This window comes from Dermacentor silvarum, chromosome 4 (genome assembly GCF_013339745.2).
Source record: "Dermacentor silvarum isolate Dsil-2018 chromosome 4, BIME_Dsil_1.4, whole genome shotgun sequence".
NCBI classification, from domain to species: domain Eukaryota; kingdom Metazoa; phylum Arthropoda; class Arachnida; order Ixodida; family Ixodidae; genus Dermacentor; species Dermacentor silvarum.
In genome coordinates this window covers 228,464,905-228,480,677 of record NC_051157.2, presented here as the reverse complement: position 1 = coordinate 228,480,677, position 15,773 = coordinate 228,464,905, and the positions used below count along the sequence as shown (strand labels likewise).

The 15,773-nt window shown below is 48.5% G+C and overlaps 1 protein-coding gene across 1 annotated transcript in view; it reads right to left on the bottom strand.

Moving 5' to 3' along the window:
* The window catches only part of LOC119451030 (synembryn-A), a 251,017-nt gene that overhangs the window by 183,976 nt on the left and 51,268 nt on the right, over positions 1-15,773 (bottom strand). Inside the window, exon 4 of the mRNA XM_037714460.2 lies at positions 4,287-4,356. Coding sequence (XP_037570388.1) covers positions 4,287-4,356 — 70 coding nt within the window. The remainder of the gene's footprint in view (positions 1-4,286; positions 4,357-15,773) is intronic.

Here is a 15,773-nt window from a genome sequence, read left to right as displayed (position 1 = left end):
GCAGGGGCCGCCGGATCGTAGTGGCGCAAAATTGGGGGAGTTGTCAGCAAACGACGGAGATTTGCGAACGCTTCCTCGCACTCTGACGACCACGAATGAAGGGGTCCGTTGCATCCAAGGAGCTTTGTCAGAGGTGATATGATGGCGGCGAAATTTTGAATGAAGCGTCGGAAGTAAGAACATAAACCTACGAAACTTCGCAGTTCTTTGATGGACGTAGGTTTAGGGAATTCGGCGACGCCACGAAGCTTGGCTGGATCGGGGAGAATTCCATCCTTGGAAACGACGTAACCCAGTATCGTCAGCTGCCGCGCTGCAAATCGGCACTTCTTTAAATTCAGTTGTAGGCCGGCGTTTCTCAAGCACGTCAAGACACGCCAGAGGCATTGAAGGTGCATGGAGAAGTCCAGAGCAAAAACAATGACGTCATCAAGGTAGCACAAGCACGTGTGCCATTTCAAGCCGCGCAGAACGGTATCCATCATGCGCTCAAGGTTGCTGGCGCATTACAAAGTCCTAACGGCATGACGTTAAATTCGTATAAGCCGTCGGGCGTGACAAAGGCTGTCTTCGGTCGATCGTCATCTGCCATAGGTACTTGCCAATGCCCTGAGCGCAGATCGAGAGATGAAAAAAATTCTGCTCCTTGTAGGCTGTCAATAGCGTTGTCCATTCACGGAAGCGGGTAAACATCCTTACGAGTGATTTTGTTGAGGCGCCGATAGTCCATACAGAACCGTACAGAACAGTCTTTCTTCGTAACAAGCACGACGGGAGACGCCCATGGACTGTGGGAAGGTCGGATCACTACACGGCGGAGCATATCGGCCACTTGTTCATTAATCACGCAACGTTCTGTAGCCGATACACGATATGGGTGTTGCCGCAATGGCGATTGGAAGCCATTATCGATGTGGTGCGTAACAGTTGATGTCCAGCCCAGGGAAGGTTGCCCGACGTCGAAAGAAGCACGAAATTCTTGTAGGAGGCACAGAAGCTGTGATCGCTGGCCCGGTGTAAGGTCATCGGCAACAGAAGAATCGAACACATCTATAGGCAATGGGCCAGACGTAGAAATCGAGCCGAGTGTACTGTAACGGGCACAGTATGGGTCTTCGGGAACGTCCGTAATTTGTACGTCTGCGATAGCTTCGACACTGCCCAGACATTCTCCTTGGAGTAGCAACACAGGGTACGAGAACGGGTTACAAATAAATATAGCACTAGAGCCCTGTGTGATGTTCACCGTCGCAAAAGGTAGCAGGAGACCTTTTCGAGTGGAAAAGTGGCCGGACGGAGAAAGTAGTGCGACGGCATCAGAGAGGCTGCTGCAGTACATAGAGACAACCACTGACGAGTTGGGAGGAACGGTGGTGGCGTGTCTGACGAGGAGTTTGTTCGGTAGAGAAGCATTGTCGGCGAGCGTCAAATCTGAGAGCGGCGACAGTTCTAGTTCAGCCCGTGCGCAATTAATGACGGCATTGTGGTGGGAGAGAAAATCCCAGCCGAGGATAACGTCATGGGAGCACGACGAAATTACAATAAATTCGATGGCGTATACAACGTCCTCAATGGCAACACGAGCTGTGCCCGCTAACGGGTCAATACGCTGTGCGCCAGCTGTGCATAGGGACAGTCCAGTAAGGGGCATCGTGACTTTCCGAATCAAGCGACAAAGTTTTGCATCGATAACTGACACGGCGGCTCCGGTGTCCACGAGTGCAGATGTATGAACACCATCAACAAACACGTCTATCAGATTTGTCGGGCTACCCTGATGACTTCCGCGTTTCGCCGGCGTCGCAGCCCTTGCCTCGTGGACTGCGACAATTAGTTTTCCTCTTCCCGAGCTGCGGGACGGGGCCGCATCGGTGATAGCGAGCGTCGGCGTGGAGAAGGTGAGCGGCGGGTATTGGGCGTTGGGCGGAACATTGATGACGATGCCGAAGGGTTGTCGTAATATGGGCGGGGAGGACCGACCATACGACTTGGCGCATATGTTGTAGCGCTAGGTGACTGCACGGGATTACACTAGCGCGCGACGTGACCGGCGTAGCCACACGCAAAGCAGATAGGCCGGTTGTCGGATGTACGCCACCGATTCGCTGTGGTGGGCCCCGTCCATGTAGAAGGACGCGTTGTGTGGGGCGGCTGGTGATATGATTGCATGGCGGGCTGTGATCGGGGCACAGTCAAGACGTCGACGTATGTGAGAGGCCCACCTTGACAGAAGGGGTGGGGCCTGGCGACGACTTCCGCGTAGCTGAGTGGTGCAGCCAGAGGGATCTGTTAGGGCCTGGCGGCGACTTCAGCGTAGCGGAGAGGTGCGGCCGCAGGAACATGTTGATGGCGCTCAGGCAAAAGCTGGTTGAGTTCGTGCGCGATGGTGCGGCGGAGCGGGGGCTCAAAACTTGATGTTGGCTCTTGTAGTGGTGGCGGTTGTGCAAAGGCCATCAAGGAGAGCTGGCGTGCAATTTCCTCGCGCACGAAAGCCTTCATTTCTGCCATCAACACTCACTGATCAGAAATGGCCGTCAAGCCAGCGAGGTGTTCGTCGCGCGATGGAGGGCGACGGGTCAATGACCGCTGCCTGCGCAGCTCCTCGTAACTTTGGCACAGTGTAATTATCTCGGCCACAGTGTGAGGGTTTTTGGCAAGGAGCATGTTGAAGGCATCATCTTCTATGCCTTTCATAACATTCCTGATCTTATCAGACTCCGACATGGTCGCGTTGACTTTCCTGCATAAGTCCAGGATGTCTTCGATATATCTTGTGAAGGATTCGCCTACTTGGTGAGGTCGTTCCCACAAACGCTGTTCGGCGCGCAGCTTACGAACAGCAGGGCGGCCAAAAACCTCGACAAAAGATGTCTTGAAGTCTGACCACGTCGGAAAATCCGTTTCATGGTTGTTGTACCATAAGCTGGCCACACCCGCGAGGTAGAACAGCACGTTGCTGAGCTTAGCGGCTTCGTCCCATTTATTGTGGGTGCTTACCCGCTCGTAGGTCGTAAGCCAATGCTCAACATCGGTGTCATCTGCGCCTGTGAAGAAAGCAGGGTCCCTGTGGCGCGGCACACCAGAGCACAGTGTCGGTGCAGGGGGAGGTACTTGCTAGGAGGCTTCTTCAGGCATGGTCGATGGTACGGTGTGGGATCGAAGTTCCAGGTTGCAGGTTTTGTGGGCGCAACACGCTCCACCAATTGTAAAGGGTTTATTAGAGATCGGAGCAGCGCAGCGTTGACAGCCAAACGAGACACGGCTTTCAAGCACGAGCGCCGTTGTGAGCCAAAGCGCTGGACCCACTAGCATCTGGGCAGACTAGAGCTGGACCCACTAGTGTCTCTCCTCGCTACACACTTTATACTCTCAAGGAATTCAGTAGCAAGTTGAATTGAGTGAAGTGTTCATATACATCAGACAGTACGACCGTATAACGGCACACTATGACTGTACATGACAGTATGACTGTACATGTAGAGTGCACAGTTATTGTGAGTCTTCACCTTGCCATGCTGACTAAAAGGGGTCATGACACAAAATTTTCACGTTCGAATCGCATGTTAAACTGTACATATCCTATGAAAAAGAAGCAGCGCGAGAAAGCAGGACCAGGTGCTAACAACAAGTGCGTTTATCTTGTTGAAGATAATAGAACAAAGGAGGCTGCTAGAAAACCAAATGTACGTCTTTAAAAAAAAACACACAACAGGAGCGTCTGATCGCTCAGTCACGGTGACAGCTTATCTCTTTCTCAGTCAAGGCAACTGATGGCAAGCTGACAAGATGGCAAGAAGGCATGAAGATGGCAAGATGGCAAGATGGCATGAAGGCTCCTTGCACAGCTTAATGAATGACTCATAAATTTCATCAGTGCCCATGTCTCGATACCTGTGCACAATGAGCATCTGGTGGTGGCTAGGTTTGCACCCGCCTTTGGCACAATGAATGGCCAAATTACTATTGCCTGTTTTCAACATCAGGTTCTAAGTGTGCTCTGGCAGGTGGCCCTTGATACAACATGTTTGTCAGATGAAGAAGCCACCGCAGGATGTGGTAACGTCGTATACGACGTTGGCCTTGCAGGGAACAAAGTGACTGGCATGTTGCAGGCCTTGTTCACACTATCCCGTGCCTGCATAAGCAACGCTCCCAATAGACAATCCCTGCTCTTGCCACATTGGATGCAGTGCCTGCTAATGTCAGACACTGTTCATACTGGAGGAACCTAATTCGTACGGTGCGGCACACACACGAAGAAGGACATGCAATGCAGCTGGACTCACCTGCACGCCTGCTGCACCACGGCACTGTTGTAGATGAGGTTGCACAGGGTCTTCAGGGCCTCCACCACCACTACACATACCCGAGCAATGCATCAAATACTTAGCCTACGTAAACTGGCAAACTGCACATCTGTTGGCTCTCAACTTAAAGTGTTTCCCAGTCACCACACAAATTCCAATGTGTCAGTAAATTTTGTCAATTTTCTACCACGCATGGATGAAAGCCTCAACATAGCTTCAGTGGGCTTCGGACACTACAATACAGTTAGCTGCACAAAGAAGTGTGCATCTTTAATCGCAGCACATTGTGCTGCTACTGAAATGTGTGCAGGGCCAGCCCCACACAGTTCTGAACACCTCAGACGGTAAAAGTATTTGCGAACTTTTGCTACGAATTCAAGACTAAAGCTAACCAACACTGGCTCAATTCTCCTCCATGAGTCACGATGATGTCGGCTACATTTTCCTGCCATTTGTGCACAACAAGCATTGACCAGTGGATGCACTCGGTGCAATAGCCAAATAAAATATACAAAAGTAAAAATAGCTGCAACTTTTCCACGGCTAGGCCCAGCAGGCAGACATTTTGCTGAATATGCTCCATTTTAGGCTTTTACCTATTCCATCCCTGCTCATCATATGACAAGTGTAAAATGTAAAAAAAAAATTTTAAATAGGAGAGATGCCATTTGTCCAATTGTCATGTCCTGTCAGGTGTGAGCTTGCTGCTACCCAATCGCATTGCAACTCCACTACAGTCAAACCTAACTACAGTGGAATCTCGATGATACGATCACGGCTAACACGAATTTCCGGATGATTCGAATTTCCCTAAGGGCCCAGCCGAGCCCCATTACTTTGCAACGTGCTAGAGACTGGTTGTTACGAATCGATTTTCGACCCGCGTTGGTTGATACGAATAAACGCCGCCCCACCGACCGCCGCGAAAGAGAACAGCGCGCAGTCCCGCACTTTCTCCCTTTCTCTTTTGGTGCGGAGGCGCAGACGCGGCGCAGAGGCCGCGACTGGGTGCGAAGAGTTTGAAGCGGTGGCGCTTTTGTTGCTTTTGTGCTTTTCCCCGGGGAAAAGTTGTTCTGGGGAAGCGCGGCCGCCCCAGCGAGGGAAGGTTCGTGCGGTCTATCGCTTCAACGGAAACTGAGTGGCTTAAGGCACAGCGCATACAAAGGTCAGAGCTGTGTGGAGATCGCTTTCAAGATACGGTGCGCGCAACAACACTGACAGCCGGCACAGGCGCAAAGTACAAGAACGCACTTGTTGGCAGAGTAGAAGCCCCCCCTCCCTTCCTCCCTCTCATACCCCCACGGCCTTTCGCGCGACGGAAGTCTAGTTCGCTCTTCGTGAAGGCGCGTGTCCCCCGTGTGCTTTCACTCACACATACGGCGCGCAGCGACAATTTTATTGCCCTTGGACTCATGCTCCACGTCTGATGCTCCTCCTCCGCATCGCCCCCGTTGATCTCCTCTCCCATCGGTGGGCGCACCTCATTGAGAAGCGCGCTCGCTATCGCCCTTGTCGGCGACATTTTCCCGCGGAAACCGCATCTCCCGCAGCTGCACTGTAAGTGGTATGCGTATACATGGAGTTCTATGGGAGGTTTAATGGGAGTCGGAAAAGGCCACATTGTAGCTAGTTCTGCATTGTAAACGGTTACGTTATAAGTGCTCTATACTGTAAATGCTTTTTACGTGCATGTGCCTGAGTGAGTTCACCTCTTACTTTTTAATTTAGCTAGTTTTAATTGTGTTTCGATGATACAAATTTTGGCTAATACGAATATTTTTCGTGACCCCGTGAGATTCGTATCATCGAGATTCCACTGTATATGATCAAACAATCCACACAAACTAATAGATATAACAAAAGAATTGCAATTCCCCTTGAAGTTTTCGGTAAAGACAATGCAATTAAAACATTGCTACAATGAACCAAAGATTTCCTTTACATAAATATGAGAAGCTTTTTTTTTTTTTTTTTTACTTCAGAATGAAAATTTACAGGTCATTTCACACTGATTAGGCTGAAATATGGCACATGCAAGACTACTAGTAGCTCGTCTGATGCAGCAGTAGAGAAAACTTCCACAATACCTGGCAATGAGCCACAGTGACGACTGCTGCCTGGCATCACTCTCTTCTACTGCTACATATGCACAGTCAAGCTGTTTTCGACGTCACGAGATCATATTTCATAACAATACACTTCATTTTGCATTCTCATCATAGGCTTGGGTGAAGCTATGGTGCTGTTATCGCAGCGTAGCTCGTCTGTTCCATGTGTCTTTTTGCACCAAGGGCGAAGTGGCCTTGGTGCAGTGGCATACCCACCATAATAAGACATGTAACCTGGGAGTGCACCCTCATAGACCAAATAACCGTAATACAATGGAGGCACAGCTCGCCCACTCTGACCTGGCAGGAATCAATTAGCCAGGTCAGGCAGGCAACAGATACCACCTCTGCTCATATTCTCAGCATTTTGTGATCAAGCTGGTAGAACGCTGCAGCAAACCTCTGGTTTCGTGCAACACGTTTTTGAAGGCCAGCATAAAGAAATGCTTTCTTTAATGTGAAAGCATCACATGCCCCATTACACGAAAATCCATCGGCGTCGCCACCGAGCGATGGTACCAAAAATGGCAGACGGCACAAAGAGTAAAAACACGTCAAAAATGCTTGGATTGACGTCCAATTTCTAAGGGAGGTTCCTGTACCTGCAAACATGGCTTTGAAAAGCAAATTTGGTAAATTTAGGCCTGGTTGGGAAGGGCCTCCAGGGAGCGAGACGAGCACTCTTCCCCGACGCCAGGGCAGCTCTGGCTGACTAAAGGTGTGCCTAGTGCACGAGCACACGTCACGTGGCAGCCATCTGAGTGACTAAAGTTGTGGTCTAGTGCGTGCATCATTGGGTACATGACGGTGCAGCCAATGGGGAGGAAATAATGCCATGTCATGAGTGTATAAAATTTGTAAAATTCGAGAACTTCTCGCAGGCAAGCGAGCGCATTGAGACACGCTTGATGCGTTTTAATTTAGCCTTACCGAGGTGCAGTTAGAACGCAGGCTTGCGTAACAAGGAAAGCGCCGCAAAAAACATTTTTCAAAAGGGACTTATGTGTGGAATGCTTTCGCATTCTCACACATAAGCAGTCTTAAGTGTTTCCGCAATTTTTTGCTTGTTTGTTGGTTGGTTTAACTCTATGGGCAAAATAGGTGTTTTTTGTATGTTACGGCAGATGTTTTTTTTTTGGAAATGCTGCACTCAATATTTAATGTAATACATAAACAGAAAGCAATATGGATGCACTTTTCACCCATAAAAATTTTATTAAGGAGATGTATGTCATAAAACAGATATAAATAGTTAAAATCAAGATTGTGCGATAAAATTGAACAAATTTTGTAATGACATGCTATTATCTACTAAGAAAAAAAAATTTTACGAAAATTATGAGATATACAAAATGTATTGTCGTCTATTTGGCACTATCTCCGAAAAAATCAAAATTTTTCATTGGACCAGTATTTACAAAAATTTAACTGCAAGCACTACAGTTGTTCCGGGCTGGCTTGCGTCGTCGCTTTCAGACCCAAAGTCCGACGAAAAGTCAGCGTCCTCTGGCTCGCTGCTATTCAATGTATCGATAAGATCAGCCATGGAGGCAGCGCACTCGCGATATCTGCGATCTCCCGAAGCACGCGCCGTTTCCGGAGCTGGACATTGCAGTTCGGAATAAAGCACTTTCTACACATTGCAAACACACCTCAGAAGGCTGCCGCCACCTTTGTTGAGGGCCTGTAACGACAATACCCAAGCACAAGATCATGAAACACACGTGAACAAAAAGCATGTGCTTTCCAAACAGCGTGGCCGCACATGCAAGCACAAAGACGCAGCAGCAGCAGCACGCGCCTCGGCGCCAAGATTGGGACCGCATTCCGCAGCGCCCTTACGACAGCCCCGACCGAGCTGTAACCGTGCCGAACATAATCTGGCCGAGAGCGGGTGGCACTTTCAAGCGCGTTGGTGGGAGAGTGCCCGCACCTTGCTTTATTGTTCTTACACCGTGGTTTAAGCTGCGCTAACTCCACCTTCGATGCCTGCGCTGACAAAGACAATGACTGTTGCTAAAAAAAAACTGTCATTCGGCTATATTAGCACGTTTGACTACTAAGCCACAATGTTGTAGCGATGCATTCCGCTCGATTCTATATGCCGCCCTTATCATCCACCATTCATGGCCGGCTGATACCATTGATAACGCAGGCAGAGCTCCGCACTTACCACTGACGAAACGCAAAAATGAGTGGCACCAGAAAAGCATTGCTACAAAATCGCAATCCTGTTGTGTTGCCAGGGGTTGAATGCACTGATTGCACTTTCCCCATACCTGTGGTGACAGCATGACCATGGTAGAGATGGGCTGCTGAGCACGAGGTCGCGGGATCGAATCCCGGCCACGGCGGCCGCATTTCGATGGGGGCGAAATGCGAAAACACTTGTGTACTTAGATTTAGGTGCACATTAAAGAACCCCAGGCGGTCCAAATTTCCGGAGTCCCCTACTACGGCGTGCCTCATAATCAGATCGTACTTTTGGCACGTAAAACCCCATAATTAATTTAATTAATTAAACCATGGTAGAGATAAGGACTGACCAGATTGTAGGCAAGCAAAGTGTTGACAAACTTAAGCATTATTTCGGAAAATCCCTTTCGAGATATGACATTTTCCGTGGCTAGCACCGGACACGTCAATGGACAATAGCGTTCCTGGCACAGTGCCAAGAATGCCGTCGCTTGTAGACGCCGACACATCTGATGCTAGTGACACGAAATCCTGTAAATCCCCAAAAGAGGTCATCCGAGAATACGGCAAACTTTTTAGCCACTTGCAGAATAAAGTTACTTGTTTCCTGGCGAATTTGGATATTAAGAGCAAAGCTGCTTAAGCCAGCCGTAAAAAGTGCGCATTTCACAAAACTATCTTCATCAGCATTGGCTCGAGCGTCGTCGTCTTCTTCTGCAGCTGGCTCGTTGGCGCCCCTCGGTTAACGCTCATACTCGTGCTCGGCCCGCGCTCGTGCCACTGCTCCCGTGCGCGTTTCACAAAACTATCATCATCAGCATTGGCTCGAGCATCAAAGTCTTCTTCCACAGCTGGCTCGTTGGCGCCCCTCGGTTAGCACTCGTACTCGTGCTCGGCACGCGCTCGTGCCACTGTTCCTGCGTTCGTCGTTGTCGTCTTCATCCATAGCTGGCTACGTGGCTGCTAATCATTCCAGTGTACAATTTCACTTCTCTTCTGTCGCCATAATGGGCAGACAAAGCTTGCACTAGGCCTTCTTCTTTCTGGGATTTTACGTGCCAAAACCAGTTCTGATTATGAGGCAGCCGTAGTGGAGGGCTCCGGATTAATTTTGACCACCTGGGGTTCTTTCATGTGCGCTACAACGCAAGCACACGGGCGTTTTTGCAGTTCGCCTACATCGAAATGCGGCCGCCGGGGCCGGGATTCGATCCCCTACCTCGTGCTCAGCAGCGCAATGCCTTAGCTGACTGAGCCACCCCGGCGGGTGGCTCAGTCAGCCGCACAAAGCTCGAGACACAACGAAGCTGGCCGATCGATTGCGTCTCCTGGTTGTAGCTAAATTGAACTTAGCTATGTCGAGGTTGAATTAGGTTGTATCTAGGTTGAACTAGGTAGCAGCAAGGTTCGGCCTCGGCTATGCCTGAGTTGAGCTTGGTTATGCCACGTATCTCTTAGGTTATGATGCAATCGATTGGCCAGCTTCGCTGTGTCTCAAGCTTTGCGCGGCCTAGTGCAAGCTTTGCAGTTTTTTTCGGACTTCAGATTATTTTAGGCAGTCCCCGTCGAGCCCAAATTATCAATCGGTGACATCCCAAATAATGGGAAGTTCGATTTATTAAACCACGTAAGACATGTGCGTTATGCATGTCTGCAAACCACCGCGGCCACACACGAATTGCGCAGTCGCTAATTTTGGCCCACTTTGGCAGCAAAACCGTGTTTTTTTTTATCAAGTTATGAACAGCACTGTTGCAAATGCAATGCAATACAGCACCTGGACAAAATTGCCTTCTATGCTGCCTATCCCCCTAGCTAATCAAGAAGAGAATCTGCTTGGGAAACAGGATGCCTGCTGCCAGCTAGGAAAGAGGCAAATGTCATAATGATACCTAAGCCTGGAAAGCCTCCATACATTCCAGCCAATATCCGTCCTATCAGGCTGCCCATCTTGCATGGGCAAGGTAATAGAGAAGATGGACGTGACAAGACTAGAGTGGTACCCTGGATGGAACGCAACCTCTTCCACCAACCATCATCACCTTTAAAGCAGCACGCAAACACTCAAGACGTCACTCTCCAAGTACACGAAGCTGTATATGCCGTGCTAGCACTGCGCAACTAAGAAATATTGCCGGCATCGACATCAAGAATACTTTCGATAACATTCTCCACCTGCCTATAGTGGACGTTCTCGCTTGTACTCATCCGGAAGCATGCACTGTTCACTATGTTCGATACTTTCTCATAGAACTTTGAATGAATAAATGTGTGTTGTTTAGAGACCCAAGGGCCTTGTATGGCCAAATATCACAAGGCTAGTGTTAATAAGTTCACAGTGGAGCGACGAATTACAAGAGGTGCATGTAACGTTACTGTAAAGGGGCCCAAAAAACACGCGCTGTAAAGCGCGTAAAACCTATAGGTAATAAAATAATGCCAATGGCTAATGAGCTGTACTATGGACACGAAAGATACATTGCAAAAGAATGATGATATACTAAAATATGTCAGAGGCAAACGTTTGCAAGGAGCACTACTGCCTAAACAGAGGCCTTGAAACGCAAGGGCTTGGAGGCATATGCTACACAAAACTACTATCACAGCGGCATCCTCTGGAAAGAGGATGTGCAACAAATTTATTGGGCTAATAACATGTAAGACAACATCGTTTAAGAAACCTAAGACTGCACTGGTATAAAAAAGTTATTCTGGACCGAGAAATATTGCCGCATGGAGAGGGATGTGCTGCCGGTATGCTAGAGGAAAGTGTTTCTCTCAGCTTCTGCTTCCCGACACTCCAGGAGGACGTGGAGCTCAACACATCTACCGCAAGTTAGAGGTTCATCACCAGTAACCAAAAAACTGTGGGTGCCATACGTGTGTCCTATTCTGAGAGGACAGAATAGGACATCAGTTCTTTGTGTTTTCGTTGCAGAGGGCCAGGAACCTAACTGTAGCTTAATCAAGTGAAGCTCATTATTTGTTTCAGCATCCCACAAGCGTTGCCAGTGGGTTCGCAGTTTCTTTCACAAGAAAGGCTTCAAATCTGTGGCAGGGACAGCACCTGTAAGATTAATAGTGTGCAATGTAATTGACATAGCCATTTCGTCTGCTAGCACATTACCCTTGATGCCTCTATGGCCAGGCACCCAGCATATAATGACATGCTGGTTAGTTATATAGACACTACACAGAATAGAATAGAGCTCAATGAGTACAGGGTTTTCGTGTTTGCAGAGTGTCTTCAAAGCTTTTACGATGCTTTGGGAGTCTGTAAATATGATTGCTTATTGAAGTTTTGATTTACTTATATGCTTCGCGGCCGATGATAGTGCATAGGCCTCAGCCATAAAGCTACTTGTTTCCGGGTGCAGAACACCGGATTTCAAGAAAGATGGTCTGACGGCTGCATAAGATACCACAGCACATGACTTAGAAGTGTCTGTGTAAAACTGTGCACGAGTGCTTGGACTGGAGCTCAGGGAAATGCATTCTAATACGTGCCTCTGGCCTTGTGTTTAGTGACCTCTACAAACAAGGTGTCACACTCTATAAGCTGCCACTGCCACGGCAGTAACAGTTTCGTTGGAGCCATAGGACAATGTTCAAGCACTGAAACACCCATTTCTTCACTAAGGTTCCTTACGCGCAAGGAGAACGGCTTTCACGCTGCAGGTCGGCATGTTCAAGCACTGGAACACCCATTTCCTAACAAAGGGTCCTCACGCGCAAGGAGAACGGCTTTCTCGCTGCAGGTGGGTATGTTCAAGCACTGGAACACCCATTTCCTAAGGTTCCTTACACGCAAAGACGACGGCTTTCTTGCTGCAGGTTGGTATGTTCAAGCACTGGAACACCCATTTCCTCACTAATGTTCCTTTCATGCATCGAGAATGGCTTTCTCGCTGCAGGTCGGTATGTTGATTCAAGCACTGGAACAACCATTCCCTCACTAAGGTTTTTTACACGCAACGATAACGGCTTTCTCGGTGCAGGTCGGTATGTTCAAGCACTGGAACACCCATTTCCTAAGGTTCCTTACACGCAAGAATGGCTTTCTCGCTGCAGGTCGGTATGTTCAAGCACTAGAACACCCATTTCCTAAGGTTCCTTACACGTAACGAGAACTGTTTTCTCGGTGCTGGTGGGTATGTTCAAGCACTGCAACACCCATTTCCTAAGGTTCCTTACACGCAGAGGACGGCTTTCTTGCTGCAGGTGGTATGGTGATTCAAGCACTGAAACACCCATTCCCTCACTAAGGTTCCTTACAAGCAACGATAACGGCTTTCACGGTGCAGGTCGGTATGTTCAAGCACTGGAACACAGAGTTCCTCAGTAAGGTTCCTTACGCGAAACGAGAACTGTTTTCTCACTGGTGGTCGGTATGTTGAAGCACTGGAACACCCATTTCCTAAGGTGCCTTACACGCAACAAGAACAGCTTTCTCGCTGCAGGTTGGTATGTTCAACGACTGGAACACCCATTCCCTCACTAAGGTTCCTTACATGCAACGATAACGGCTTTCACGGTGCAGGTCGGTATGTTCAAGCACTGGAAGACCGAGTTCCTCACTAAGGTTCCTTACACGAAACGAGAACTGTTTTCTCGCTGCTGGTCGGTATGTTGAAGCACTGGAACACCCATTTCCTAAGGTGCCTTACACGCAACAAGAACAGCTTTCTCGCTGCAGGCCGGTATGTTCAAGCACTGGAACACCCATTTCCTCACTAAGGTTCCTTACACGCAATGAGAACGGCTTTCACGGTGCAGGTCGGTATGTTTAAGCACTGGAACACCGAGTTCCTCACTAAGGCTCCTTACACGAAACGAGAACTGTTTTCTTGCTGCTGGTTGGTATGTTGAAGCACTGGAACACCCATTTCCTCACTAAGGTTCCTTACACGCAACGAGAACGGCTTTCTCGCTGCAGATCGGTATGTTCAAGCACTAGAACACCCATTTCCTTACTAAGGTTTCTTACACGCAACGAGAATGGCTTTCTCGGTGCAGGTCGGTATGTTCAAGCACTGGAACACCCATTTCCTAAAGTTCCTTAGACGCAAAAGGATGGCTTTCTCGCTGCAGGCCGGTATATTCAAGCACTGGAACACCCATTTCCTAACTAAGGTTCTTTACACGCAAAGATAATGGCTTTCTCACTGCAGGTCGTTATGTTCAAACCCTGGAACACCCATTTCCTCACTAATTTTCCTTACACGCAACGAGAATGGCTTTCTCGCTGCAGGTCGGTATGTTCAAGCACTGGAACACCCATTTCCTCACTAAGGTTTCTTACACGCAACAAGAAAGGCTTTCTCGCTGCAGGTCGGTATGTTGAAGCACTGGAACACCCATTTTCTAAGGTGCCTTACACGCAACGAGAACAGCTTTCTCGCTGCAGGTCGGTATGTTCAAGCACTAGATGTTTGATGAGAGGGCCTCTTCTCAAGGGATGAGACCCTTCAGGCCACCAGCACGGAGGTCAATGGCCCCTTCTGCTGGGATGGTGGGGCAGCGCTAGCCACCGAGGGAGCGGACGGCATCACAGTGTGTGGGCTGGAAAGGTGCTGGGGGCAGTTGTGGCACCGCCCCCTGATGCGTCAATTAGGCAAAGCGATTCTTCGGCAGGTTAAACGCGCGCCTTCGCAAGTCGACTGTACTGAACGCGTATTTTACAAGGCCTACCATGACAAAGTCAGGCATATTATCGGATCCATGCATAGGCCCTCTGGTTCTTCTTTTAGCCGTACTAGGGGGCCCTAATAACTATCTACGCATATATGTTAAGCCTGGTAATCGCGTTGTCCCGTCAGTAGATTTTGTTCAGCCAAATGTGAATTGGTCTACCCTTTTGCTCAAAGATCCGAATGACAAATCTGGAGATGCTATGTTGGATATTGCATTTTGATTTACTACAAGTAGTAGACAAATTTACTAGAATACAGTGTATCTCTAAGTCGGTTTTCGAATTAATTTTTCTTGGTGGAAACATCACTGCTAAGCCACAAAAAAGAACATGGCTGCTTTTCCACTTGAAATTTCAAGCCAACTTGAAATAACCTGGGTCTGCATTCCATCTTCACATTCTAAGAATGTATTTGGAATGTGTTATTGACCACCAGACAGCACAGAAACGTTCACATCTTATTTGTATGAAAATCTTTGTGAAATTACAACAAAATTTCCAAAAGCTAACATATTCTTATTTGGCGATTTTAATTACCCCGAAATTGATTGGGCTAACCTAACGTCACCCTAAATCCACAAAAACACATTAGCACAAATGGAATCTATATGAACTTTTTATGACATACATGCATACGTACTGTGGAGAGCACACGCCGCCACCTTCTCCCGCGGGCGCTCGCGCACATAGTGCACTCGGTCGGCGGGCGGACATCTTCTCATGCGCACGCAGCGGTAGCTGGGCGGACACGGGAGAGATGCACTTTGCCCTCTCCCGGTTTTCGCTCGCCTCTCGCGACACGCGTGCCCGCGCGGGAAGAGGGAAAGTATCCAACGGGCGAGGAGGACATTCCTCTCGCGAAAAGGTAAAAAGGTATAAAGAAGGCGACCGAGAGAATCCCAGGGCTCTCTCTGACCTCGCTACACCTACCTGCCCATACGGATATACCCGCTGCAACCCGTGAGTGACCTCGTTTGAGTGACTATCACACGCGACGAGGCAAGCCTATTTTATTACTTATTATACAGAGCGGACTTCCCTCTGCAAGTGTGTTTTATTGCCCACCGCAATAAACGTTGAGTTGACTCGCTTGTTGCCTTATTCTCCCGAACCCTACGTAGCTGCGATTATACACGCTACGGGTTGGGGAAGACCCGCACAATACAGATGTGAAAGAAACCAAATATCAATAATTAGTGAAAGCAATGTCTTCGGCAAGTAATAATGCACTAAGCTCTTTTTTGAACGAGCTTTCACAAGCGCTAAAATTTAACAGTTCTCCTACCTTGTTCAATGTTTCTGTCGATTGATATAGGAATGTTTGTTTTCCATAATTTGTTTTTGTTATTCGAACGTGCCTGGTTTTCTGGCATAGCGGATTGCGTAGCGCTTGCACTAGACTTTTCTCTACAAATGATTCAGAAACCCACCTGAGGCAATAATGTTCTTGACCTCGTTTTCACATCCATC